A 26,896-nucleotide genomic window follows, 5' to 3' on the forward strand; every position below is an offset into this window, starting at 1 on the left:
ATATTCACGCATATTGGGTGAATGAATACCTAACAATGAACTGGGGATGACTTCAATTTTGTTTTCTTGGCTCAGTCAAAATGCTGCTGTGCTTGCTGAAAAGGAGCAGAAGGAAAAGGACATGAGAACCCAGATCATTATTGAGGCTGAAGAGTATATTAAGTCTTTCTATGAGAAGAGGCAGCTTACTGTTGAGACTAAAAGGGCGGACAACAGAGATAGGGAGAAGGTAAAAGTTGTAGTAGCTTTTCTTTTTACTGCTGTTTAATACCCTCTGTTAATTAATATTCAGGAAATCTTTATCTGTAAGAGCAGATATTCCTTGCGAGTCAAGAGAAGTTCCACAAAGAAGCAGACAAACAGTACTGGAAAGCCATTGCCGATCTAATTCCTCATGAGGTGCCCAACATCGAGAAGAAGAGAGGCAAAAAGGATCAAGACAAGAAAGCCCCATCGATCACCGTCGTCCAAGGTCCCAAACCCGGGAAACCCACAGATCTTTCGAGGATGCGACACATACTTGTGAAGCTGAAGCACTCTCCTCCACCTCACATGATGCCACCACCACCACCTCCAAAGGACGCCAAAGACGGAAAGGATGCCGCCAAAAGCTCGAAAGATGCGCCAGCCGCCACCAATGGGCACTCACCCAAGCAAGAGGCTCCCGCCCCAGAAACCGAACCTGCTACAAAAGCATGATCGATATATTGAGGCATTGTTCAATTCTTTTGTGCCCCTGCTACTAATATATGTTTCATAATCTCTAAAAATGGTCACATCTTTATCTCCTTTATATATTAGGCATGGTTGGCTGCAGCCTTACTTGCGGAGTCATGTTTGTATTTGATCCTTTTTTTTCCCAATATTCTATGGATTGGTACTGATTTTGTCATTCATATACTTATTGTCTATGGATTTTGTGTTTTTGGGATAACTTCTTTAATTCTCTGACTAGTGGAATTCTTCAATATAAAAGGTCACCTTATTACTTTTGTCTAGGATGCTAATGGCTTCACTGTGACCAAGTCTTCAACCATTGAAAGAGCTAGATTTGATCTATATGCAAAGGGCATGTGGAATGGAGTAGTCATTAGACTCATAAAGCTTCTATTTCCCTTCACTTGAATTATTAAGCCAACCCCAGCTCAATTTATTTATGCTAAATCAGGAATTATGTCTGCGATGGATTCATGAATAAGCAAAACTAGAATAACTGAATGTTGTAATAACAAAATGATTTGTTTTGGCCTCTGTGGTCGTATTCAAGTCCAAAATAACAAAATGATTTGTCTGTTTTTTTTTTTTACGTTTCTTCTCGACTTGACTCACTTTGATTCATTTTGACTCAAAAAATAATTTAACTCATATCAAGTAGTTATAGTTATATTTTATATCATTAATTACCACTATACGTTTAAAATATATTATAATATATATTCAACCACACACATCAATCATCCACTATCTATCTATTCTACACTTTTTCATATTATTATAATATATTTAACTATATTTCAATCATCCACTAACTCATCCAATCAACCAAAATCACACTCAATTATGCAAAATCACAACCAAACACAATCGAGACGAGTTGAAACGGAAAAAAAAACAAAAATAGATCCTAAACAACAGTTTGAATGAGATGAAGCAGAAAAATCTTTTTCAGAAAATAAGCTCCACTCCCGCCATTTTTTGCGCTACATGTAGTTCCACACAATCATCGATTTTTCAGTTTAACGCCTCCATCATAAATTTGAATTTGTTATATTAGTTCGGTTTCCTTTAAGTACTTGTTACCTGTCGTACTTGGCTGCTATTAATCTTAGTGATTGTAATTTTAGGTCATTTTATTTCCCAATAGTTGATAAAGTCCTTATAAATCATTCAATATCCGTCCAAACGGATAAATTCAATTGTGTCACTGGACAATTCAAACAACATAATTTCAGTTTTTTTTTTTTTTGAAACTAACATACTTTCAGATTTTTTATTTTTTTGAAAGTTACATACTTTCAGATTTCATATCTATCTTTATCAATAAAATTATAAATTACCATTAAAAAATGCCTAGATCTATCTATTTGACTCTGCTAATATTTTTAACCTAATTGATTCATATATACACAAGTACATAACCGATAAACTTTAAATCGAAAACCAAACGGTATTCTATTTAGGGTCCAATAATAAGACGGCCCACATATCTATTCGGGTCGGATCAGCATTCAACAGTGAAGAATAAGACTTCCTCCTCCTCCTTCTTCTTCCTCCGTCTTCGTTCATGAATCATATTCCAATCCATTTTCATTTCCGCCACTTCCAGTCCAGTATTGAAATCAACCATAGCAGCAGATATTATTATTATTATTATTATTATTATTATATTAACTGAAAAATAAACTCCAAGAGAGACATAAAGCCAAATCAACACAAACAAGTCTAACTTTCTCTGTCAAAGCATTACGCAACACAAAGTAAAACACCTGGAATCTAACACTAGTCCTTTTGTCTCCTCACACAAATGCAAAAACCCTAGAATAAAAATTAACCCCTTTTTTCTCTTCCAATTACGCACACTAACAACCCCACTATCTCTCTCTCTCTCTCTCTCTCTCTACAGCAGTATCTGTCGCCTTCAATTGCGACTTTTGCAACCCACATTTTCTCTCTCTTTATATATCTATCTATATATATATATAGGTCTGTAAGCCTCTTTTAATATTGCAATGAATCAGCAGCAGCAACAATTAGTTGTAGTAGCGACTAGTACTGGGACTGTTGCAGCTAATAAGGACTCTGCTACAGCCGCCACACCATCGGAGACGGAGACTGAAACTCCGTTGGACTCTGAGGCTAATAAAACTACTCCCGTGGAAAAAGGAGGGGAGGCTGTTCCGATTGAAGAAGACCCGATTGTGGAAAAATCGGCGGTGGAGGAACCTAATCCCCAGCTTAACGGTTCGGTTCCGATGGAGGAAGACTCTGTGAGTCCTGCTACTGTATTTTGTATCAAGCTTAAGCAGCCTATGTCTAGCTTGCAACACAAAATGAGTGTCCCGGAGCTATGTCGTGATTTTAGGTAAAATTCGGCTGTATGTTTCATCTATGCTTATTGGTGTTTACAGTTGTTCGGTGGGGAGGATTTTATTTTGATGCTGCTTGATTTTGAGGGCGTGTTTTATGTGGGTTATGTTATTTAGGGTCAAATTAATTTGCAGTTTTGTTCAAGATGATGTTCTAATGAACTTTAATGATTCTGGTTTTTAGTGCTGTTGCATGGTGTGGGAAACTAAATGCTATAGCCTGTGCATCAGAAACTTGTGCGAGAATTCCGAGGTTTGAATTTCAGTCTTTTCCTTTCGCCCTGATCCCCCTTTTACTCCATAGTCTATTCATTCAATTTCTTTCTTCTTTTTTGGCTTGGAACAATAAATCTGCTGTACTTGACATGCCAATGTTTGTTTTTGTAGCTCTAATGCCAATCCACCATTCTGGATCCCAATACATATTGTGATCCCAGAACAACCAACTGAATGCGCGGTATTCAACGTCCCTGCAGGTACATAGTATTTGTTACTTGTTTACGATGACCGGATTGTATTTTCTTTACTTGGTGTCCATTGTTAACTCCCGTCACATGTCCATATTTTAGATTCTCCACGTGATTCTGTTCACTTCATTGAATGGTCCCCCAATTCTTGCCGCCGGGCATTACTGGTTGCTAATTTTCATGGGAGGGTTACTATCTGGACTCAGCCTTCTCAGGTAAGCTGGCTTTAGCAACTTCTTTTGCGGAAATGCTTCTGAGTTTTTTTTTTTCACGTCCCAAAATCAGAAAATAAGTATATGCTAACATAGCAAGTGATTGGCTCTTAGTTTTTTTAGCGTGGTTGTTCTTCTTTACCTTACCCTCTTTTGTCATTTCAATATCGTGATGTCGTTTCAACTTACATGAGTTTCTGTTGGTTAATTTAGGGTCCAGCTAATTTGGTGCGCGATACCAGCTGCTGGCAGCTTGAGCATGAATGGCGCCAGGACATTGCAGTTGTTACAAAGTGGCTATCAGGGGTTTCTCCGGTATGTGGGTGTTATCTTTTTCTTTTATGATCTATAGTAATAAATACATATTGTTGTTGTTTTTTCTTCTGCATCTCCCCTTTCAATCTTCGGAGGTCTTTGTGAAAGAAAACATAATAGCACCATTTTTTAATGTATTATAAATAAGTTATTTTCAAATTAGTGCTTTCCTCTTTCATTGTTCTCATGTTCTGTCGTACTGAAATTTGTTGTTACAACATTCAATGATGTTTCTAAGCTGTTTTGTATTTTATAACTTTTTTAAAAACCAGTATAGGTGGCTTTCCTCAAAATCCAGTTCTCCCCCAAACTCTAAGTCAACGTTTGAGGAAAAGTTCCTTTCACAGCAGTCTCAGACTTCAGGTTCGTTCTTCTTTTCGCTTTTTTCCATTAATTATATTCTGTTTTTCTTGGTGGTTGTGTTAGACACGTTTACTGTAATCAGGTTGTGTAAACCATGTTTTTTAGTACATAGTCACACTCGAATCACTGCCTCAACTGTCAAAGCTGAATTGCCATGGCTGGTACCGCCTGCTTTGTAATAAGATCATGCCTATGATCAGTTAGATCCTATAATTGTGTGTCCATCCATCATAATTATGTGTCAAACTTTTTGAGGAGCACTAAGTGTATTCACTGATGCAACTTATGTTGTCCTTTCAGCTAGGTGGCCAAATTTTCTCTGTGTTTGCTCTGTCTTCTTGTCAGGCTCTGTTCAACTTCATTGGGCTCAGTGGCCTCCCAGTCAGAATAGTACAGGACTAAAGTGGTTTTGTACAAGCAAAGGACTCTTGGGTGCTGGGCCTAGTGGTATAATGGCAGCTGATGCTATCATAACAGACAGTGGTGCAATGCACGTGGCAGGTGTTCCAATTGTCAACCCGTCTACTGTTGTTGTTTGGGAGGTCACTCCTGGACCGGGAAATGGATTTCAAGCTACACCAAAGACAAGTACTAGCAATGTTGTGCCTCCTTCACTTAATCCGCCCAATTGGTCTGGTTTTGCTCCTTTGGCTGCATACTTATTCAGCTGGCAGGAGTACTTGACGTCTGAAGCTAAGCAAGGGAAAAAGCACACAGATCAAGACTTCATCGACTCAGTTTCACTTCACTGTTCACCAGTTTCTAATTTTTCCGCATATGTAAATCCTGAGGTTGCAGCTCAATCTGCAGCAACGACTACATGGGGTTCTGGAGTTACTGCTGTTGCTTTTGATCCCACTCGTGGTGGTTCTGTGGTAGCTGTGGTGATAGTTGAGGGTAATTCACTTATATCATGACTTTTATGGTTTGACACATAGATTTATTATTTCCATCATTATTCTTGGGATTGGGGCTACTCGTTGTTTTATTATGGCATTTCTATATTTTTATATCCTGTTTGTTTTGTGAGTAGTGGTTGTTGGTCAACTTCGTGTACCATTTGTGATATGTGGCCTAATTTCTTTCTTGTGCAGGACAGTACATGTCTCCTTATGACCGAGATGAGGGTCCTTCCATCACTGGGTGGAGGGTTCAACGTTGGGAGTCGACTGTTCAACCTGTTGTTCTTCATCAAATCTTTGGAAACCCCACTTCTAGTTTTGGTGGTCAAGCTCCCATGCAAACTGTTTGGGTATCCAAGGCAGACACATCAATACCACCCACTCATGATATGAAGTTTCAACAAACTACTGCTTCAGGTCCAAATACTGATGTTCAAAAGACAACTGATAGTCTTGCTGAAAAGGCAAAAAGAGTTACTTTTGACCCATTCGATCTTCCTAGTGATGTTAGAACTCTTGCCAGAATTGTTTACTCCTCACATGGCGGTGAGATTGCTATTGCTTTTCTGAGGGGTGATGTTCACATCTTTTCTGGTCCAAACTTCGCACCCGTTGATAGTTACCAGATTAATGTTGGGTCTGCAATTGCCTCCCCTGCTTTCTCTTCAACAAGCTGCTGTTCAGCTTCTGTTTGGCATGACACTGGCAAGGACCGCACCATATTGAAGATTGTCCGTGTACTTCCTCCGTCTGTTCCAAGCAGTCAAGTGAAAGCCAATTCATCAACTTGGGAACGTGCAATTGCTGAGAGGTAGATTTCTGATAATTATAATACACAACTGTTTCTCGATTGCATACTGTCCTAAATCTTGTGTAAGGAGTGTGTCAAGATTTTGATGTATTGGAGTAACCTTCTACACTTTCAATCATTCACATGAGTGTTAGTTGGGTAGTTCTTTTAGTCTTCACATTTTTCCATTGTAGGTTTTGGTGGAGCCTTCTAGTTGGAGTTGACTGGTGGGATGCTGTTGGCTGTACACAGAGTGCTGCAGAGGATGGGATTGGTATGTAGAGTGGATGGGTTAGCATTTCATTAGTTAAAATTACATGGAATGGAAGTTTTCATATAATTCATTTAACTGTTTTTTATCATGCCGATTTTCACCCTGGTTGATAAGTAGCATTTGTTTGTGCCCAGTTTCATTGAACAGTGTCATTGCCGTTTTGGATGCGGATTTTCATTCTCTTCCTTCTATTCAGCATAGACAACAGTATGGCCCGGTAAGTTCCCCTAGACTTTTACTTTCTCTCTGACTTGTACTAATATGGTTAAATACATTTGTTTTAGTCTATTGGTTGTTTTCCTTGGAGTTGATTTTTGTGAAACGCAGAGTCTGGACAGAATAAAGTGCCGGCTTTTGGAGGGGACAAATGCGCAAGAAGTCAGGGCCATGGTTTTAGATATGCAGGCAAGGTTGTTGTTGGATATGTTAGGGAAGGGAATTGAATCAGCTTTGGTAAATCCTTCTGCTTTAGTCGCTGAACCATGGCAGGCATCTGGCGAGACATTAGCAGGCATCGATGCCGATTCAATGGCAGTTGAACCAGCCCTTGTTCCAAGTATACAGTCTTATGTTGATGCAATCCTGGATCTCGCTTCTCATTTCATAACACGATTACGTCGCTACGCTAGTTTCTGTCGCACGTTGGCTAGTCATGCTGTCACCGCGGGGACAGGAAGCAACCGCAGTGTGGTAACTAATCCTACCCAAAGCTCAGCCACTACTCCTGCAGCAGCAGCAGCAGCAGCAGCAGCGACAAGTCATGGTGCTCAAAACGGTTCAGCAAGCTCCACAGGAAGCACACAGATGCAAGCTTGGGTACAGGGTGCTATTGCTAAAATCAGTAGCAGCACGGATAGTGTGCCCAATTCAACTCCAAACCCTATTAGTGGCCCTTCTCCGTTTATGCCAATAAGCATCAACACAGGGACTTTTCCTGGAACACCAGCTGTAAGGCTCATCGGGGATTGCCATTTCCTTCACAGATTATGCCAACTCCTGCTCTTTTGCTTTTTCTTCCGGCGAACACAGTTACCTCGCTTCATGGGGAATGCCGCACAGAGAAATACTGCCGAGACAATGATGCAGAAACCCCAACCTGGTGGAAAAGTGGAGGAGATCATTTCAAAACCGATATCGGGTATGGTGAGGCTAGATGAAGGTGGCAGACCAGGTCAACTCGTACCCGGAACAAAAGCCGAAGAAGGTCCGGCTGGCAGATCAAGATTGGGTTCTGGCAATGCTGGTCAAGGTTACACTTTCGAGGAGGTAAAGGTCCTTTTCCTCATACTTATGGATCTATGCAAGCGGACTGCCGCGCTGGCACACCCATTGCCAGTGTCTCAGGTGGGAAGCGGTAACATCCAAGTTCGGCTGCACTATATCGATGGGAATTATACAGTGTTGCCCGAGGTTGTGGAAGCATCACTGGGCCCACACATGCAGAACATGCCGAGACCTAGAGGTGCAGATGCAGCTGGTCTGTTACTAAGGGAGTTAGAACTCCATCCTCCTGCTGAGGAATGGCACAGACGTAATATGTTTGGTGGGCCATGGTGTGATCCAGAGGATATGACAGATCATCCAAAGCTACAACCCGGAGAAGTTGACGGGACTTCCAGTGGTGGTGGTGGTGGCGATGTCCATTATGGTTCCTATGGCCTGTGGCCGAGGAAGCGCAGGTTGTCCGAAAGAGACGCAGCTTTCGGGCTAAATACTTCTGTGGGGCTTGGCGCTTATCTTGGTATAATGGGATCTCGAAGAGATGTAGTTACTGCTTCGTGGAAAACTGGCCTTGAGGGGATTTGGTACAAGGTGAGTAATATTATTAAGTTGACTTGGCCGTGTGATTGACCGAGTTGTTATTATACTTATAATTCCTCATCTCCAATTTTTATTTGCAGTGCATAAGATGTCTACGGCAGACTTGTGCTTTTGCTCCGAATGCAAATGGCAACCAAATGGAGACATGGGAGACATGGTGGATTAGCCGTTGGTCATGTGGTTGTCCTATGTGTGGCGGGACATGGGTTCGAGTTGTATAGTATAGATTTATAAATTAATATCTGCATATTTATCCATCCTGTGTGTGGGTTCGAGTAGTATAGACTATAGACATTAGACAAAGCTTTTATACTTAAAAACTCTTCATTTCTTGGTACTTTTGTTAAGCATTTACCTTTTTTTTTTTTTTTTTTGATTTTAATTAAGCATTTACCAACTACCTTAAACCATTAGGAATTGTAATATGAATGATTTTACCATACCAATGTAATATGTAGTGTCAAGTTTTGTTTCTTACATTGTTAATTAAATATTAAGCCAGAGTACATAATTCTAAACGTTAGTTTGTTTTAGATAACGTTCTGTGCAATGTTGATTGATAGTCGGTGGAAAAACAGACGGCAAAAAAGTTGGCTGTTTGGGTCCAGGGTCGTTCCATCCTGTCTTCCCTCCGTCTTCTGTCAAGGTTCCCCTTCAAGTTTCTTCATATTCATTCAAGTCATCAAGGTTTCATCATCGTCTTCATTCCCAGTCCTTGTCTAGGTTCGATTCAAGTTCTTCATATGTCGTTCCAGTCCTCAAGGTTCCAACCTGTCAAGGTAAGTTCTTCATATTTCGTTCCAGTCCTCAAAGTCGTCCTCAAGTCTTCGTAGTTCGCAGGATGTTCCATTTAAAGTTCAATTCAAATTCGTCATATTTCGTTCCAGTCCTCTAGGTTTTCATCCTGTCAAGGTAAGTTCTTCATATATTTTCGTTCCAGTCCTCAAGATAAGTTCTTCATATTCAAATCAAGTCCTTGTCAAGGTTCAATTCAAGTCTTCGTAGTTCTCCATAGTCAAGGGGGAGGGCCCAATTTCGAGTCATGTTGGGCCCAAATATGGCACGAATATGGGCCTAAACCCGGACCCATTCAACCAACTATTTTGCCCCCGCTAGAGTTTCAAGCTTGCGCGACTAAGCCCGGCGAATGCATTCGTTTTTTTTTTTGAGAATATGAACAGTAATACTCAATGCTTTTGGTCGATGTGGGATTAAGAAACATAATAATATAGAAGAAAATTCATTTCAGAGAGAGAGATTTGCAGAGGAAAGGACATTATGAGCACACCATCGCATCAGCTGGGACACACTCGTTGGCCTTCCGTGTTATGCGGCTTTGCCGGCCGTCCTTCCACGTCGACACTCCTCTCCGCCTCGATCCTACCGATCTCCTTGTCGGAGAAGACATTTTCGATGATCCCGTCTCCGCTTCTATCCTCCCTCCACTCCTCAACGCTCACGTCACCGCCGTCACTCCTACCGCCACCACCGACTCATCCGATCTCACCTATCGCTCTCGGTTCCTTCTCCACCATCCTTCCGATTCCCTCGGTCTCTCCGGCCTCCTCGTCCTGCCTCAAGCATTCGGGTAATGCATTTCTCCTATACTATACACTACACAGCATTAGCGACTTGTTATAATGTATGAATTTGTCATGGTCTGGTTTATAATTTTGCAGGGCAATTTACTTGGGAGAAACTTTCTGTAGCTATATTAGTATCAATAACAGCTCCAGTTTTGAAGTCAAGGATATTATTATCAAGGTTTGTTCTCTAATTATTCATCGAAATGTACTCCTGTAACTGTAGAATTTGCAGTATTGAGCAAACCTGCTCATAGAATTAAGATTCGTGTAGGCAGAGATTCAAACTGAGAAGCAGAGGATACTCCTGCTGGATACATCAAAATCACCAGTCGAATCCATACGTGCAGGAGGTCGTTATGATTTCATAGTAGAACATGATGTTAAGGAACTTGGAGCTCACACGTATGTTTAGGCCTTGTGTTCATTTGTGATGATTCATTCATGGTGTACTGGATATTCTAACTCGACCTCTCACAATCTTCAGGCTAGTCTGCACTGCTTTGTACAGTGATGGAGATGGGGAGCGCAAATATCTTCCTCAGTTCTTCAAGTTTATCGTTTCAAATCCTCTCTCAGTTAGGACAAAGGTATCATTTTTATCTTCCAAACACGATCAGCAACTTTTACTCGAAATTGATTCCTTTCTTTTCAACAGTCTCTTAGCTGGTACCATACGTTTTGATTGATATTCACTGATTTATGTTGTGCAGGTCCGCGTCGTCAAGGTATGTTCAAGCTGACTAAAATTATCGAGTAAGCTAAAAAGTGTCATTACTGTAAGGTTCAGAGAATTTTATTTTCTGCTGTTGAGCACCGTTGGAAACTTATTGCGACGATGCTCTGTTGGTTAATTGTAAGATTGCTACCAAATAGATGCTTGGTTATTAGATGCAAATATTAATCGCATTCTGCATCGTTCTTGTCTAAATTTTTATTCCGTAGAGTTATATTACCGTAACTGGTTCAATAGTTGGAGGTGCATGAGATAGCGTGTTTCTTCTTCCATAGTTTAGGAACCATGAATAAAGCAGATCAGTACTTTCGTTCCAGCATGACATTGATTACCTTTTCATGCTAGGCTTTCACATAGATCCATTTTTACATTTTTTTTATTCTTATTTCTGCTGACGATTATATCATCATCATATACTCTATTAGTCAAAACCTACTTTAATTTTAGTCTAATTATATTATGGAAATAAAAGCAGCATCTTCAAATCTCAGGACACTACATTTCTAGAGGCTTGCATTGAGAATCATACAAAATCAAACCTTTATATGGATCAAGTTGAGTTTGAATCAGCCCGGCATTGGAGTGCAACAATATTAAACGCCGATGAGTATCCTACAAAGAAAAAGACTCGTGATAGGTGTGTAATATAAAGTATCAGTAGATTTAGGTTACGTTACTTGTTTCATTTCCCTTTTTAAGCTTGCCCATTTCTTCAAACAATTTCATCCTCATCAGTTGAAACTCTTTCAGTCTCTCGTTTGAAATGGTTGATGATGTCACAGGGAGATTTTCAAGCCACCAATCCTCATTAGATCAGGTGGAGGGATCCACAACTATCTTTATCAGCTAAAATCATCATCAAATGACTCTGGACAAGTGAAAGTTGAGGGAAGTAATGTTCTCGGTAAACTCCAGATAACATGGCGTACAAATTTGGGTGAACCTGGTCGTCTGCAGACACAGCAAATTCTTGGACCTGTTAGTGTGCAATCTCTTATTTTTAAGAACAAGTTTTCTATGCTGTGTTTCAACATGCATTAACAGATAAAACTTGTCTCGGTGCATGTTGACATTTTTCCTTCTGCTCATACCAAAATTCAGCATGCCTTTATTTATGTCAAAATTTATGCTTTATAGTGCATCTTTTCATGTTCAACAAATGGGTGTGGTAGATTATATGAAGTTATGAGCGCTACATCTTGTTTCTTGATTCCAATTCTTATTGGAAGGACTGATAAGTGAGTGGAATCATGACATGGTTTTTGCACTGCAGAATTGTAAATTTATAGATTAGCATCAAAGATTTGCAGGGTTGCAACTATTAATTTTAAAGCTAATATTGGCCACACACACTAACAGGGCAAGAGAGTGAAACTTAAAAGGCACACATTCTTTCTGTGTTTATGCAAGCATACATCATGTGCCCATGGGCTGTGTTTGGCATTTTTCTAAGAATTTGGAATTTCGTTTTTGCAGCCAATCACATACAAGGATATAGAATTACGTCCTGTGGAGGTTCCATCTGTGATAAATCTAGACAGGCCTTTTTCGGTAATTGTGGTTTCTACCATGCCTTCTGTTGTTCTCATTATACTTCATTCTTTGAGTATATTTTACTTCTCCCTTACTGAGTCACTTAGAACTCTGTTTTTCTAGTTCTATGCAACCAGTTCTCATTTGCTTGCATTTTCATTCATCATTTTCTTGGAGCAAACATGAGCTGTAATCTGCTAGTTGATTTTGGAATTTAACCATTTCATATATTTGTAGGTACATTTGAACCTAACGAACCAGACAGAGAAAGAGTTGGGACCCTTTGAGGTTTGGTTGTCACAGAATGATTCATCCGATGAGAAAGCTGTTATGATTAATGGTCTACAGACAGTGGTATGATAGGCTTCCATTTTTTCTGGTCAAATACCTTAGAATATGTTTTTGGTGGGGGAGGTAACTGACTCAGCTATATCTAGGCGTGACTTGATGATGCAATTGAAAAATTGGAGTTTCATAAGTGATAAATGCATTCAAGCTATTCTATTCTTCAAGCTTAGAAGAATTATTATTTATCGTGGTTTTGATAGATGACTTAGTAAACTCCTGTGCAGGCATTACCAGGAATGGAGGCATATGGTTCCTCTAAGTTCCACCTGGTACATAAAATATTTCTGACTTGCATATACACTGCTACATAAGTCTCAATAATTTCAGTAGATCATATCCAAAGAAGCATCTTTGTTCTCACAACAATTCCCGGGTTGATATATCTGCTCTATTTATTCTCTCTTGTGCTTTGTCATTGTTATGATTTCTTTTCGTGACCTTTTGTTAATGCAGAACTTAATTGCTACCAAACTTGGGGTTCAGAAAATTACAGGGCTTACATTCTTTGACACAAAAGAGAAGAAAACATATAACCCATTGCTTGATTTGGAGGTAAATATAGGTTTTAATTATCTTATACTTACAAATCTGCCAACTTTTTCTTGTCAAAGATTTCACAATTCTCCCGTAATACATTACCTTCCTTCCTAATCAACTGAAATTTCAAATGCAATGTTGGGTGTGTTGCAGATGTTCGTCGATTTGGAGTAGTAATTTCTAATATTTTAGGAATGCAATTCAAGTTAGTGAAGGATAGTAACAGGTGTTTCAAGACAACTTTTTTATATCCGACAGGACTCCATGTTTCCCTTGCTTGGTGGCCATCTAAGCATAATCTTCACAAGTGTTGGTTTGCTGATATCCCAAGCAAAACAAGGTCGTTTTGTTATCCTAAATACTGTTTAATTCTCAAAGGTTAATGAATTTAGAGGCGAATGCTAAAAGTTATGATAAGATAGAATTGAAAAGAATGGAATATGTACACTTTGAATAGAGAACCGTGAAGTGAAGTGATCGGATTGTAAAGACTAGATTGAACTTTTAGTTTGGATAAATAGTTTGCAAGGGTGTGTTTGTTATGCAGCACGACACATAACTCGACAATTTCGTAGAGTTTATCGATCTATTCGATTAAAATGCACTCGCGGTCAGTTTCTTTTATTTTTTTACTTCGACGTAATACTAAATATCTAGTTGATTTTTCTTATATGTTGATATATCACGAGCGGAAAAGAAGGTCATCACAGCCAGGCTTCTAGACTTTTCAAATTGTATTCAAAGCATTCTTCTTGTGTTGAATTGAACACGTTTCCAGACTTCTAAACCTCGTCGTCACTCGACAATTTAAGGACCCAAAAATTCAACGTTGTAATACGTACATTCCAAGAATGTTGGAATATGCTCGGTTAAAAAACGACCACATACGAATTGGTGGTGGACGAGCTTGAATCACTCCTTGTCAAATCTCTTACTTATATATTTCCCCTACCGCGCACATTTTTGTGTTGTATATTACGATAATATATAAAAGGGTTTAAATATTTAACCTTAAAATACAATACTGATTGATAATGACATTTTCTGGCTAAGATTTTGTTATGCCGGCAAATTAGACATGGCCATAGTCCATTCAGAATCAGCGGTTCACGGATTTTAAATTTATGGAATTGAATTAGAATCGTAAATTATTTTAAAGTTGACGGTTCTACTTCAGATTCGATTCAATTATACACTGTTTCGATTCAATACTGTATAATTTTAAGAGAAAATTAAAATCGAAATAAAACCGCTAAAATTTCAATTCGAATTTAATTTCGGGACAAGAACCGCGTTGATGAATTCGATTCTAAATCTATGCCAGCTTTATACAGCGTTACAAACAACTGTAAAAACTAAAAACAAGTGGAATTACACAAAGGGGGCCCCATAAAAACAACTTGAAATTTGTCTCCTCTTCAATAAATACGGTCCACCACCAGTTAAAAAGAAAAAAAAAATCCCGCGTTTTTTTTTCTAAGCTAATAAATACCCACACCCGCAAAAATCTGCTCCAAACAAAATCTCTCTCTCTCTAATCGTCGCTTACATTTGCTCTTCTCTTTGCTATTTGTGTTGTGCATGGCAGTGAATTTGTTGTTTAATGAGGTATCTGACCTTTGCCTTGGAAAGCCCGCGTTGAGATCTCTGTCGATCTCTACAACCATTGGAGATGCCCTAATTGCTTTGAAGAGAAGTTTTGAGAGCTCTTTAAGTGTCTGGACCTGTATCTGTCGTCGCCGCCAATCCAATAAGGAATATTGTGAGGAGCTTTGTCAATGTGTTGGCAAGATTTGTATGGTGGATGTTGTTTGTTTCCTCGGAAAGGAAGAGAATCTGAAGAATCCCTTCTCTGCTTTGCAACTACCCATCTCTGTTTTGATTCCAAATAAGAGTAATCCTAGCCTTGTCAGGCAACTCGACCCACACGCCAGGTTCGTCAATTGATCGGTTGATTGATTCATTTCTTTGGGAATTAGTTAATGCATGGTGATTATTGGGAATTTGTTTTAATGGGTTTGTTATGGTATTGATTGATTGATTAATTAGCTCTTTCTAGAATTTCATGCTGTTAGTATTTGTCAGGCTGATTGCTTTGAGAGAGAGAAAAAATAAAGTGTTGGTTGATTTGAAATTGATCTAATGTTGAATTTGGTCCTCCTATGATCTTAAGATAACATTTTAGGGTTTAAAAATGTTGAACATGGTTAAAAATCCAGTTTTGATGGACGATTCTAATTTTGAGTACAAGCTCCTGTTGTTAATTTTCATGTATCTTCTGTTTCAGGGTATTGGAGGCCATTGATGCAATCCTAGATGGTGCACACAACTTGGTGATTCCATTGAAAAGCCAAAAGAGTAAGTTCCAGCTTCATAATAATAAGTCTATGATCAACTCCTCAACCATACACAACAATCTGGAATACTGCTGGCTTACTCAAGAGGACATCATCCGTTACCTCCTCAACTCCATTGGTCTCTTCAGTTCAATCTCAATTCAGCCTGTCGACTCTCTTAACATCATTGACACCCAAAACATCATTTCCATCCACTACAATGATCGGGCCACGTCTGCATTGCATCCTATCTACAAGTCCCTCGAAAACCAGACCTCTGTTGCCATAACTGACAAGGATGGAAAGATTATGGGTGAAATCTCACCGTTCATCCTTAACTATTGTGACGAGTCGGTCGCAGCAGCGATCGCGACACTCTCTGCCGCTGATCTGATGTCGTATGTAGACTGTGGGGGCCCACCTGAGGATTTGATACAGTTGGTGAAGAAAAGACTTGAAGAAAGGAACTTAACTCCAGCTTTGGAGCTGATAGAGGAGGAAACGGGTTTGTCATCGTCATCTAATTCGTCGTTGTATTCTTCCTCGGACGAAGAGTGTACTGGCTTAGGGAGGAGTGGAAGGTCAGCTAGAAATGTGAGGAGTTTAGAGCCAATTGTGTGCTATCCATGGAGCTCGCTGGTTGCAGTGATGATTCAAGCTTTGTCGCACCGGGTGAGTTATGTGTGGGTTGTTGACGAAGATGGTACTTTGGTTGGAATCGTCACCTTTGCAGCAATACTCGGAGTTTTCCGGGAAAAGTTTTGAAGGCTATTATCAGAGAGTTCGAATATTAAGCAAAAAAACTAGCATAGTGCCAGTGTAACAGATTTTATTTTTTATTTTTACTTTTTGAACCATTGCGGATTTTGTAGTAATCTCTGTTGAACTGTGAGAAACCGAGGAAATTTTCATATTCTGATGAGAACTTTTGAGAACAGAGTCTCGCTAATGTCGCAAACTTAAGGAAGTACAACATCTCGTTCTCTTTATTAATAACTATAAACATGTTCATACAAAGAGAGAACATAATACCCCAACATTTTATTCTTTATATGGACTAGAATCATCCAGTTTGCCAAAAAATGGAAACATGGACATCTAACAGCTAAAAATCTCGATAATTTAGCTCTGAAGCACACGACAGCAAGGCTTCTCTAACTTGATGATTGCTAGGTTCCATATGAAGGGCATCTTCGTATAATCTCCTAGCTTGTTGCAAAAGCTTCACCTTCTCTTTACTATTGCTTGGCCTCAAGTAGGATCTCTGTTGTAGTGCCACACCCCATCTGAACAATGCTGCAATATCAAAAATAGTTTCTCAGCAATTCATCCTCTTGTAAAAGAAAGGACTTATTAGACCTGTCACACACAAAAACTACAAAGATGTCTACTGGACTTGTAAACAGATGCTTTCTCACCATCATGCGTGTGAACATTGCCTTTGGACATCATTGCGTCAAATTTATCAATGGCGGCTAAAAATATCTTGTCAGCTTCAGAAGCCGCCTCCTGAAAGTTTCATGATAATTCAAGTTAAAACTTAGCAACAACGATCCAATTTACATCGGTAATGACATGGGCATCAATAACTTTTCTTGGATCAAAAGTTAGTCATGCAAATTTCAGGATGAGTAGCATTGCTCATAGAATTAGGAGAAAACTGGCCATAACAAAGTGGAATCACCAAATACTTGTACGATAAATTAGTAAATACTTACTGGACCAATATCAGCAATCAATTCAGCACGGAAGGAGAGAGCAAGACCCCAGTTGTACAAGGCTCTAACGTCATTCCCATCAATGGCAAGTGCCAACCTATATTTTCTGCCAGCCTCGACAAGTAGTTTCTCACACTCTTCACACACATCAATTAGGACAGATGCAATTTTATCTCTGTTCAGAGCTTGATCATCAAGTCCTTCAAGTACAAACCTCTTTTGTTCAACATATAAAGGATCGCCTCCTCTTAAAACAGCTCTCAATTGACGACTACATTTCAGTTTTAGCTCCCCATGAAGAAGATAAGTGTTGCCCAATTGGCCTACTGCCATTAAACTCATGGGCTTCATTGCTACAGCTTGAGAGAGTATGTCAGCGGATTTGTAAAGTATGACCTCAGCATGCTCTTCGCTTTTTCTACCCCTTATACATTCTTTCGCTTGTATGAGAAGGTCATTAGCTTCTGTAAGATATTTATCAAACAACACGTCATCTGAAATTGTGGAAGAAGAGAAACCTACCTCACTTTGATGTGCATGATGGTACTCAGACCGACCAAAATCATCCACAGACTTCATTCTTTCTTCTCTGAATCGAGCCCTGTAAGTTTCATTTCTACTCTTCTCTGTCCTTCTAGAAGACCTGTAAGCTCCATTGCCGTTGGCAAGCATCTGCTCTTGTACAAAGGAAGTTTCACTCTCCACACGTTTAAAGCTAATACTATTATCCAGGGAATCAAGAAGATCACTATTGGATTTCCATGTTTTCCTTTTATTATCCGCATTCACACTATTATTGTGGTGACTATACTCTCTGTTGTCAATAAATCTCATATCACGACTTTCCTTCTCCCTCAAACTTTCTTCCTCATCCTCCAACCTGAAATTCATTCTTCTACCTCCATCTTGATCTAAAGGGTATTTCCTGGACGATTCCTGAAAATAGTTCGAATTTGAGTCTTCTTCAATCTCATGAACTGGATTAGAGACTCTTTCAGAAGACCTTGGAGGAGTCCCTTGCATCTGATTGTTTGCCAATGTCTCTGCAACCCCCTGCTTGACATTGTCTTTAACTTTACTAGGCTTCAAATCAGCCAGTTTTCCTCCAAACAATCCCATAGCAAACTTCAGCATCTCAAAACCTACTTCACCAACCTCTTTCTTTTTCCTACTAGATTTCGGGCTCTCAACTACAAGACCATTAGAATTCTCCGACGCATCGGAACTAGCCTCTACAACATTTTTAGTTTCCAAGGCCGATGATCTCATTGATTCAATTATACAAACATAGTTTTCCAAGTTGCTAAATGTAACTTGATTACAATCAGTAGCTTTTTGTATATCATTTTTTAAAGTAACGAGTGTAGTATCTAACCTATCAAAAAAATCCGACAAGATTCTCAATCTACCATTATGAAGCCTAAAGCTGTCTTCTTTTACCCTCGATTGACTTCCATTTCCACCCAGAAACCCGGCACGAACATACCCAATTGAAAGCCCAATAGCGAAAACTAATGCAGAAGCAGGAAACAGCACAAGAGAAGAAATTCTAATCCTAGAAATGGCTAGAGCACATACAAACCCCAACAAGTACACAAAAATAAACTTTTTATCGTTCAATCCTATAGAAATTAGGAAACTCCGCAACTGATCTGACTCACCGGAGTTGACCAATTCATCCCCAAATCTGAAATCGTCCCACCCACCGCAGCTCGCTGAACGAGATATAGAAAAGGATTTGAAAGAAGAGGGAAAATCGAAGGATTTCGAATTGAGGAATTTCCCATTTTGGCGAGAAAGTGAGGGAAAATGAAAGACAAAAAATGGGCGTGAGAATTGAGGATTGTGAGGGTAGTTAATGGAGTTCAGCAAACTCAAGGTTCTCATTGGAGTTGCAGAGAGATCGACTGAGAAAGAAGTGTCGATGAATCGTAGAAGATGATCGTTAATGTCGTTAGCTGTTTGTGTCAATAAAACGACGTCGGTTCTAACATTTGACGGATGATTAACGGACGTTAAAGTCGTCTAATCCGTTAATGAGCGATTTAACAAATCAAAGCCCAAATGTTATTTGGGCCTTAGAGTCTGGGCTGTATCGTTCATTTCATTACATAAAAATGTACATTTATTTACAATATCAGAAGTATCTTGCATCGTTAATGAGATATGTCTCTCAATTAAGGTCACCTGAGGGTACAGTTAAGGTCAACTGTGATGCTGCAATTTTCAGTTCAGTTAACAAATGGGGGTTGGGTTCAATTCTCAGAGACCACAACGGCTTAACTCTCACATACCAATCCAGTTACATGGATGGTACCTCGGACATAGTCCTAGCAGAAGCCTCAGCCATCCTTCAAGGAACCTACCTAGCACTTTCGAGTGGTGCAGACAGAGTGATAGTGGAATCGGATGCTCTCTTGATCATCAACGAACTTAATAGGAGAAGCTCGCTTTTTGTTTCCTACCATGATGTTCTTTGCAAGATAAAACTGATTGTCTCTCAATTCGAATCTTGTAATTTTGTTTTCACTCCGAGAAATAATAATCGTCTAGCCCATTCGATAGCTAATCTAAAGTCGAATGGGAGAGGACGATTACCATCTTCCATGTACCGCCTTTCCTTTGGATTAATCAATGAAACTTTTCTTTTCATCAAAAAAAAAAAAAAAGATATGTCTCTCAATCATACTTTCGAAAGAGAAATCAGTTAGCAGATTTTTTGGTGAAGAAATGAATCTCTCAAAATTGTAAATGGATGTCGTGGAAATCTCCATCGGTAGAAGTTTAGTTGATCATTTTAGCTGATATGATTAGTGTTAGTTTTGTTAGAACTTAGAGCGCTCTCTATTTTTTTTTTTTTAAACGTTTCTGAAGCATTAAAAAAAAAATGAACATAATTTTAATTTGAATTTCATGTGTTTATTTTAAAAAAGTAGTACGTAGTAATTTGTTTGTAGAGAAATATAAATTTGTAGTAGGTAGGTGAGAACGAAATAGATAGTAATTGACATAATGAAAAAGAAAGAAAAAAAGTAGTGCACAAAATAGGAAAACGGTTTAGATATAGATGATGAGTGCGTGGAGCGAAAGCAAAGGCAATTAGCAGAAAAAAGTGGCAGACAAGTGATGATGATTGATGACTATAAAAGAAAGAGAAGTCATTACCAAAACAAGTGTTTAGTAAAACTAATCTAGATTATAGTTTTTCTTATACTCTTCACGGACTCTCACACACATTGTGAGTGTGATGAAGAATGTACTTAGTTTCAATCCAACGATGATAAAAGGAATCACAACTTCATGAATTTATTAAACTCGTGAGATTATTTTTGTTGGATATTATCTATAGCATCCACACATTTTTATCTATTTAATTCAATAAATTTATTGAACTAAAAAATCAAACCTCATTTCAATAAGGGATTAACTAACCAATTAAGAAATTAATCATTCATTATCAATAATAATAATAATAATCCATAAAAAAATAATAATAATCATTCAATAATATATGTTTTTTATAAAGGGGAGATAATATTATTAATTAAAATGGTTGAGTTAGTCAAATCGTGTCATTTGATCGATATTTTTGGGATAAATTTTTAGGGTCCGTTCGTTTTGCAGTTTAGAGATGCTCGAGCATGCTTAAACTTGCTCCAAACTGTCTTGAAAAACGTGTTTTTTACTAAAAAGGGCAAAAAACAAGTTTTTCGAGACAGTTTGGAGCAAGCTTAAGCATGCTCGAACATCCGTAAACCGCAAAACGAACGGACCCGTTAGTCCTCCAAAAATAAAATCGTTACTATTATCGAAAAATATTGTTCACGACTCAACTACCGATATGAATTACCACAAAAAGTTTAGTACAAATAAGAAAGTCATTGCCCCAAACTTAATCATCCAATAATAATTAAAATATCGTACAGCTCATTACAAACAAATTCAAAAGAAAAATTGTTATATTTAAGATTGATTTTTATTTTTGTTGAAGATTATTTAAGATTGATATGACTTATTGAAGAAGAGTTTGATTAATTGTCTTATCGGCAGCAATATATATTTTCTAATTCATTTATCGGCTGCAATATCGCCCCAGATAAATTTTTAATAAAATATATTATAAATTTATAAATATTATTTTTTTCGTCTTAAAATAAATAGAAATTTTTCAATATAAATTATATATAAAAATTTATATTTATATAAAATATATTATTATGGTAAGTTTATAAATACTATTTTTTCCGTTTTAAAATAAATACAAATTTTTTAATAAAAATTACATATAAAAATTTACATCTATTTTAAGACGGAAAAAAATTATTTTAATTTAAATAAATAAATACCGCGATAGTATTATAGGAGTAATTTTTTATGGATAATATTTTTTAATTGAAGCACTGAGAAAAGCCAAAGAAATCCCACGTGTTGAATGGACTTGGCGTCTTCGTTTTGAAGAAGAGCTAGAAGAGAAGCCGCAAGTAGGAAAAAATACACCTCTCCACTCCACCCACTTTATACTTCTAGAGAGAGAGAGAGAGAGAGAATCGGTTTAGGGGCTAGGGTTCTTTAATAATCCCACTTGATTTTACTCATAATAAAGAGATATGTACGTTGCTTCTTCTATGAGAAAGTCGTTTAAGGATTCGCTTAAGCTTCTTGAAGCTGATATTCAACATGCCAACACTCTGTAAGATCATCATCTCAATCAAGCTTCTTACTTTTATCATCCCCACTTATTATTATCATCAATGATCCTCAGATGCTCAGTTATACTGATGATTTTCTGCTTAAATTGGTCGTATATGCTTTTTTTTATGGAGTATTTTTTATTCGGTTACCAAAAAAAATTAAAACTTTGATTTTCAGCTGGGACTGCTGCTCGGACTTTGCCTTTGCCTTTGATTTTCAGTTTTTACTTATTTAAGTAGTATTTCATTAATGGGAATTCCATCTTTAGTTCCATAATGTATTGGGAGTATTTACTAGCTTGCATGTTTTATCTTTGAATATTCTGTTTTTCACCATTGATTTTGTCAACATTTCGATTTTTACTTGACTGAACATGGTCTGTGTACTTTCACTTTGTTTTGGTGCTGCCTTATTAATATTTGTACATTGCTCTTGCAATGCGGCAACTGCCGTGAAGTTTGGGACTTCTGCCTGTCTCTAACCTTATGATGTTTTATTCCTTGTTTTCACTTTACTGTCTTGTTAATATTGCAATTTTTATGATTGTATCTGTATACTTGGTAGGTTGTTTCACTTCTTACTCGATAAAAGAAATCCATGGTTTAAAATTCTTGTTTGGTGATTTGAGGTGCAGGGCCTCAGATTTCCCAAGGGAATATGATGGTGCCTGTCTTCAGATGAGAATGTCATATAGTCCAGCTGCACACTTTCTCCTTTTTCTCGTGCAATGGACTGACTGTCAACTTGCAGGAGCTCTTGGACTGTTAAGAATACTTATTTACAAGGTTGAAGATTTGTTTCTTACAATTGGACTCCAATATGTTTTGTTGAGCTACTTCACTGCTATGGGATATGACTGATCAAAACAACTGCTTCGTGCAGGTGTATGTAGATGGCACGACTACCATGTCTACCCATGAGAGAAAAGCGAGTATTAGAGAGTTCTATGGTAAATTCTCAGTGCAAGTGGATTGTTTTCTAGTATTCAATTGCTATCCATATTATATCTGTTATCACACTCGGTGTATATTCTTGTTGAAAACAGCGGTAATTTATCCCTCTTTGTTGCAACTTCCAAGTGGTGTTACTGATGCTGAGGATAAAAGACAGAGGGCTGTTTGCATGGAAAAGTATCGGAAGAAAGATGACGAGTTGTATAAGAATTACACGGATGTAGATATTGAAAGAGAAGAAGAATGTGGAATATGCATGGAGGCTAACAGTAAGATTGTATTGCCCAACTGCAACCACGCCCTGTGTTTAAAGTGTTACCATGAATGGTACTGACATTTCCATCCTCTCTCTCTCTATCTCACACACACACACACACATACTGTGAATGGTGCCATGAATCTGTTTGAATTATCCCCTTTACTGGATTGCCTGGCTTTAGTTGGAATTGTTTAGGTACTTAACTTCCAAACTTGGCTTACTACGGCTGCTATATGAAAATTTCCAACTATAACTCTGGCAAACATCTGTGTAACCTGGAAAGAGATATTACTTATTAGAACAGAAGTTCACTAAGCACTCTGATCATCGCTCAACTACAACACAAAAGAAAGTTATTTATCCAATGATGAACTGACTTGCCAAGATTCAAAGCCTTCAAATGATTTAGTCTGATTGTACATCGTTTCTGTTTGGTTTAGTCTTTGTTGTGGGGAAAGTTAAGGTTTTATTCTCTTGTGCTTGCCTCGAGTGCGCTTGTGTACCTGTTTGGATCTTGGGTTCAATGCTGTTTCCCAGCTCATTAAGCTTCCATGAGTTCTTTGAGTTTGTTGTCTATGTCATCGCTTTATTTCTCTGTCTGGTCCATCTTGAATCTTCCCTACTTGTTTGTGCCTTTTTATTAATGTTGATGGATTTTTCTAATAGCAAATGAAAACTTGTGAACTTGCAGGCGAGCGAGATCACAATCATGCCCCTTCTGTCGAGACAGTCTTAAGAGAGTAAACTCTGGAGATCTGTGGGTGTTCACTGATTTCAGGGATATAATCGACATGACAACAGTCACAAGGGAGAATCTCAAAAGGCTTTTCAACTTCATAGACAAATTGCCTTTGATTATCCCCGAGTCTCTTCTTGATCCATATGATCCCCACTTGAGATAGACGAGAAATAAAGTACACAAATCCCATTTGGTCTTTGATTTTCGCTGCACCTTTTTTTTCCTTTTGGTTACATAAAGGCCGAAATTCCATTCGGTAAATGTGTAGAGTAGTGGTAGAGTAGAAATGGTTGGCTGCTTCCCAGTTCTAGTTAGAAGAAGATGGCCTATGTTATTGAAGGCCTGTTGGTGAAGTTAAGAGATGAGTGTATTTAACATCTTTGTATATGCTTGTATAGCTTATGCTTGCTAATAAAAGCTCTTACAAATGACTGATGTATATTTTCATATTATCATCAACTATATAATATTGCTAGTAAAATGTGTAATGCCATGTGGTGGATTTAGAACTAAACAGTCCTGTTAGTGCTAAGTTAATAGTCCTTAATGATGTGTAAAGTTGGAGTTAGAGATGGCAATGGTACGAATCTCGTAAAATTTTAGAAGATTATTATTCGACCGTTGATACTCATGCCAACTATCCGACCCGATATGGATCAAGGATCAAGAAGAAAAATCTGTTCCGATCTGAAAATTTAAAATAATATTTATTTATGCATGACATAGTTAAAAATCAATTTATTTATATTTATACGTAATATTATATTTATTTTAAGTATTTATGTACTATATGATATTTTATTTAATTATAGCGGGGAGATCGGATAGAGCCGGTATCGGACACCTCAATCCGCACCGATTCGCTATGGATTATATCATATATTCGAAATTATCCTATCTATTGGATTGGATCGGGTATCCGCGGAACGAATTGGAATTGTCATCCCTAGTTGGAGTAGCTAGACGTAAAATTGAAAATTTTGATGGTTAAACATGATGTTTTGAAAGAGGAGGGTAGATTTGTAAGTGATAAAAAGGCCCGTGGATTTAGACGTGGCCATGTTTATCCTATAAAATATTTTTGTAGGTTGTCAAATAAGTCCAACAAAAAAAACAGCTGTAAAATAATTCGAAAACAAACAAACAAACAACACCACATGGCGAGATATATTCATTCTCTCTCACACACAGACACAGTCATTTGGGTCCAATCAATTCATCTTTCCATTGCCTATTTCTTGTTCGATTCCAATTTCCCTCCTTTCCATTTTAATTTCCCCTTTGTTGTTTGCCATTTTCAAATTCTCTAGAGCCTCTCTCTCTCCATCCACATTTTGGTTTTGTAAAGCGATTAGGAAAGGCAGGCAGACAGAGATGGGGAAAGGAGGAGAGAGAGTCGAAGTAGAAGAGAGAGAAGGGGTAATGATGGCGACAGATTTCTTTTGGTCATATACAGATGAGCCACATGCTTCGAGGAGGAGACAGATTCTATCTAAATACCCTCAAATCAAAGAGCTCTTTGGCCCTGATCCTTTCGCTTTCTTCAAGGTCTCGTCTTTTTTTCCATTTTGGATCTATCGCATTGCTTCGTCTCTGATTAAATTTGCTATTTGCTTATACATGATCTTGAAATTGGGGGTTCCTTTTTGGTGTATTGTTGTCTGTTCTCTATATAATGTATGTACCTATGTCAATCCTTTACATCGGGTCTCTGTCATAATTTTTTTAATATTGTTGTGGAAATTCAGTTCATTGTTCGTTTCTGCTGTTTTGCTCTTCACATTATATTCATTCATTGTATATTAAGTTAGGCAGAATGTATTTTTTTTATGCTTTGGCTGATAGGGCCCTGCCAAAAATGGAGACATTGGTTTACTTTTTTGTTATATGAAATCAGGATCTTTTTAATGACGTAAGTTGCATTCTGAATAGTTTTAAATATATTCAATGTCATTTTCCATCAAACGAATCTTTTAGCTCCTAGATTGATCATTACTTCATCGGTATCCCCATTTCTTAAAATGGAATTCTCTTGCCTTTAGTAGATGCTATATGTTTGGTTCCACGGCATAGAATTGTCTGATGTAATTTGACATTAGTTGGATTCTCGCTTGTCAAATACTCAAGCTTTTTGTTCTGTCTCTTTGGACAAGATAGAACTCAATGACCGATTTTTATTTTCTCAAATGTGTGAATGTCTTCTATTCTATGCCGATTCTTCCATATGTTCCAGATCATTAAACTATTACTATGAATCAGTCAGAAGAAGTAATACTCATCCTTACATCTCTAGTTAATATTTGGCTATGATTGGCGTTGATCGTAATTTTTGGGATTGCAGGTTTCTTTGGCTGTTTTGCTTCAGCTATGGATGGCTACTTTTTTGCATGATGCAGGGTGGCTTAAGATATTGGGAATAGCCTACTTCTTTGGTTCATTTTTGAATCACAATCTATTCTTAGCTATTCACGAGCTTAGCCATAATCTTGCATTCTCAACCCCTGTATACAATCGTTGGCTTGGAATTTTCGCTAATCTCCCAATCGGCGTCCCCATGTCCGTCACTTTCCAGAAGTATCACCTAGAGCACCATCGATTCCAAGGAGTAGATGGCATAGACATGGACATCCCGAGCCACACAGAAGCTCATGTCGTAACGAACATTTTTGCAAAGTGCTTGTGGGTCATCTTTCAGCTTTTCTTCTATGCTCTTCGGCCATTATTTCTAAAACCAAAGCCTCCTGGTTACTGGGAATTCGTCAACTTTTCTATTCAGATAGGCCTTGATGCAGCCATGGTTTACTTCTGGGGATGGAAATCTCTTGGCTATTTGATCCTCTCCACATTTGTCGGAGGCGGAATGCATCCAATGGCCGGTCACTTCATCTCGGAACACTATGTATTCAAGAAAGAGCAAGAGACGTATTCTTATTATGGTCCCCTCAACTTTCTGACGTGGAGTGTTGGATACCACAACGAACACCACGATTTCCCCAGGATTCCAGGCCACAAGCTTTACAAAGTGAAGGAGATTGCACCAGAATATTACGAGGGCTTGGAATCATATAAATCTTGGAGCCAGGTCATCTACATGTATATAATGGATAGAACTGTCGGACCCTATAGCCGTATGAAGAGAAAGCTCTCGCAAAGTACTAAAAAATCTGAGTAGGTTCTTGATCGCCACATATATTTGTTCGGATTTGTATTGCTTTTGTAGTTTTCTTGGGGA

The 26,896-nt window shown here is 38.2% G+C and overlaps 6 protein-coding genes across 6 annotated transcripts; all 6 read left to right on the forward strand.

Annotated features, from left to right (window-relative positions):
- Nucleotides 1-75: 75 nt before the first annotated feature.
- On the forward strand, nucleotides 76-699 carry LOC139883057 (clathrin light chain 1-like; the record flags this gene model as incomplete). The annotated part of the gene is made up of 2 exons (XM_071867286.1): nucleotides 76-229; nucleotides 316-699. Coding segments are annotated over 2 exons (538 nt in total), but the record flags the coding sequence as incomplete, so codon positions are not given.
- A 2,273-nt stretch (nucleotides 700-2,972) lies between these two features.
- LOC139883068 (mediator of RNA polymerase II transcription subunit 16-like) lies at nucleotides 2,973-8,451 on the forward strand. The gene is made up of 12 exons (XM_071867295.1): nucleotides 2,973-3,082; nucleotides 3,271-3,339; nucleotides 3,474-3,562; nucleotides 3,656-3,768; nucleotides 3,979-4,080; nucleotides 4,353-4,443; nucleotides 4,744-5,340; nucleotides 5,538-6,156; nucleotides 6,330-6,409; nucleotides 6,544-6,626; nucleotides 6,737-8,221; nucleotides 8,311-8,451. Exons 1-12 carry the CDS (start codon nucleotides 2,973-2,975, stop codon nucleotides 8,449-8,451), a joined length of 3,579 nt encoding a protein of 1,192 aa, XP_071723396.1.
- A 207-nt stretch (nucleotides 8,452-8,658) lies between these two features.
- Nucleotides 8,659-13,141, forward strand: LOC139883058 (uncharacterized). Its single transcript, XM_071867287.1, has 14 exons — nucleotides 8,659-8,677; nucleotides 8,794-8,917; nucleotides 9,480-9,818; nucleotides 9,910-9,994; nucleotides 10,088-10,218; nucleotides 10,301-10,403; nucleotides 10,527-10,541; nucleotides 11,041-11,186; nucleotides 11,332-11,527; nucleotides 12,026-12,100; nucleotides 12,320-12,436; nucleotides 12,655-12,699; nucleotides 12,884-12,982; nucleotides 13,121-13,141. Exons 1-14 carry the CDS (start codon nucleotides 8,659-8,661, stop codon nucleotides 13,139-13,141), a joined length of 1,515 nt encoding a protein of 504 aa, XP_071723388.1.
- A 1,407-nt stretch (nucleotides 13,142-14,548) lies between these two features.
- LOC139883060 (CBS domain-containing protein CBSX5-like) lies at nucleotides 14,549-16,068 on the forward strand. Its single transcript, XM_071867288.1, has 2 exons — nucleotides 14,549-14,901; nucleotides 15,255-16,068. The coding sequence occupies exons 1-2, from the start codon at nucleotides 14,549-14,551 to the stop codon at nucleotides 16,066-16,068; spliced, it is 1,167 nt and encodes a 388-aa protein (XP_071723389.1).
- Nucleotides 16,069-21,628: 5,560 nt separating this feature from the next.
- Nucleotides 21,629-23,827, forward strand: LOC139883066 (E3 ubiquitin-protein ligase AIRP2-like). The gene is made up of 5 exons (XM_071867293.1): nucleotides 21,629-21,711; nucleotides 22,348-22,498; nucleotides 22,596-22,662; nucleotides 22,759-22,993; nucleotides 23,617-23,827. Exons 1-5 carry the CDS (start codon nucleotides 21,629-21,631, stop codon nucleotides 23,825-23,827), a joined length of 747 nt encoding a protein of 248 aa, XP_071723394.1.
- Nucleotides 23,828-25,038: 1,211 nt separating this feature from the next.
- On the forward strand, nucleotides 25,039-26,836 carry LOC139883070 (sphingolipid delta(4)-desaturase DES1-like). The gene is made up of 2 exons (XM_071867296.1): nucleotides 25,039-25,212; nucleotides 26,006-26,836. The coding sequence occupies exons 1-2, from the start codon at nucleotides 25,039-25,041 to the stop codon at nucleotides 26,834-26,836; spliced, it is 1,005 nt and encodes a 334-aa protein (XP_071723397.1).
- Nucleotides 26,837-26,896: the final 60 nt, after the last annotated feature.

The sequence above is a fragment of the Rutidosis leptorrhynchoides genome, unplaced genomic scaffold (genome assembly GCF_046630445.1).
Source record: "Rutidosis leptorrhynchoides isolate AG116_Rl617_1_P2 unplaced genomic scaffold, CSIRO_AGI_Rlap_v1 contig347, whole genome shotgun sequence".
NCBI lineage: Eukaryota > Viridiplantae > Streptophyta > Magnoliopsida > Asterales > Asteraceae > Rutidosis > Rutidosis leptorrhynchoides.

What these genes read in the sequence shown, in the direction of transcription:
- LOC139883058 (XM_071867287.1), top strand. An exon ending in AAGGAACTTGGAGCTCACAC is followed by an intron (nt 10,219 to 10,300) that starts GTATGTTTAGGC and finishes CACAATCTTCAG; the next exon opens with GCTAGTCTGCACTGCTTTGT. An exon ending in ACCCATTGCTTGATTTGGAG is followed by an intron (nt 12,983 to 13,120) that starts GTAAATATAGGT and finishes GGTGTGTTGCAG; the next exon opens with ATGTTCGTCGATTTGGAGTA.
- LOC139883070 (XM_071867296.1), top strand. Translation starts at nt 25,039, where the DNA reads ATGGGGAAAGGAGGAGAGAGAGTCGAAGTAGAAGAGAGAGAAGGGGTA. An exon ending in ATCCTTTCGCTTTCTTCAAG is followed by an intron (nt 25,213 to 26,005) that starts GTCTCGTCTTTT and finishes TTGGGATTGCAG; the next exon opens with GTTTCTTTGGCTGTTTTGCT.
- LOC139883066 (XM_071867293.1), top strand. Translation starts at nt 21,629, where the DNA reads ATGTACGTTGCTTCTTCTATGAGAAAGTCGTTTAAGGATTCGCTTAAG. An exon ending in ATTCAACATGCCAACACTCT is followed by an intron (nt 21,712 to 22,347) that starts GTAAGATCATCA and finishes TTTGAGGTGCAG; the next exon opens with GGCCTCAGATTTCCCAAGGG. An exon ending in TTAAAGTGTTACCATGAATG is followed by an intron (nt 22,994 to 23,616) that starts GTACTGACATTT and finishes GTGAACTTGCAG; the next exon opens with GCGAGCGAGATCACAATCAT.
- LOC139883068 (XM_071867295.1), top strand. Translation starts at nt 2,973, where the DNA reads ATGGAGGAAGACTCTGTGAGTCCTGCTACTGTATTTTGTATCAAGCTT. An exon ending in ACTTGTGCGAGAATTCCGAG is followed by an intron (nt 3,340 to 3,473) that starts GTTTGAATTTCA and finishes TTGTTTTTGTAG; the next exon opens with CTCTAATGCCAATCCACCAT. An exon ending in TTGAGGGGATTTGGTACAAG is followed by an intron (nt 8,222 to 8,310) that starts GTGAGTAATATT and finishes TTTTATTTGCAG; the next exon opens with TGCATAAGATGTCTACGGCA.
- LOC139883060 (XM_071867288.1), top strand. Translation starts at nt 14,549, where the DNA reads ATGGCAGTGAATTTGTTGTTTAATGAGGTATCTGACCTTTGCCTTGGA. An exon ending in CAACTCGACCCACACGCCAG is followed by an intron (nt 14,902 to 15,254) that starts GTTCGTCAATTG and finishes CTTCTGTTTCAG; the next exon opens with GGTATTGGAGGCCATTGATG.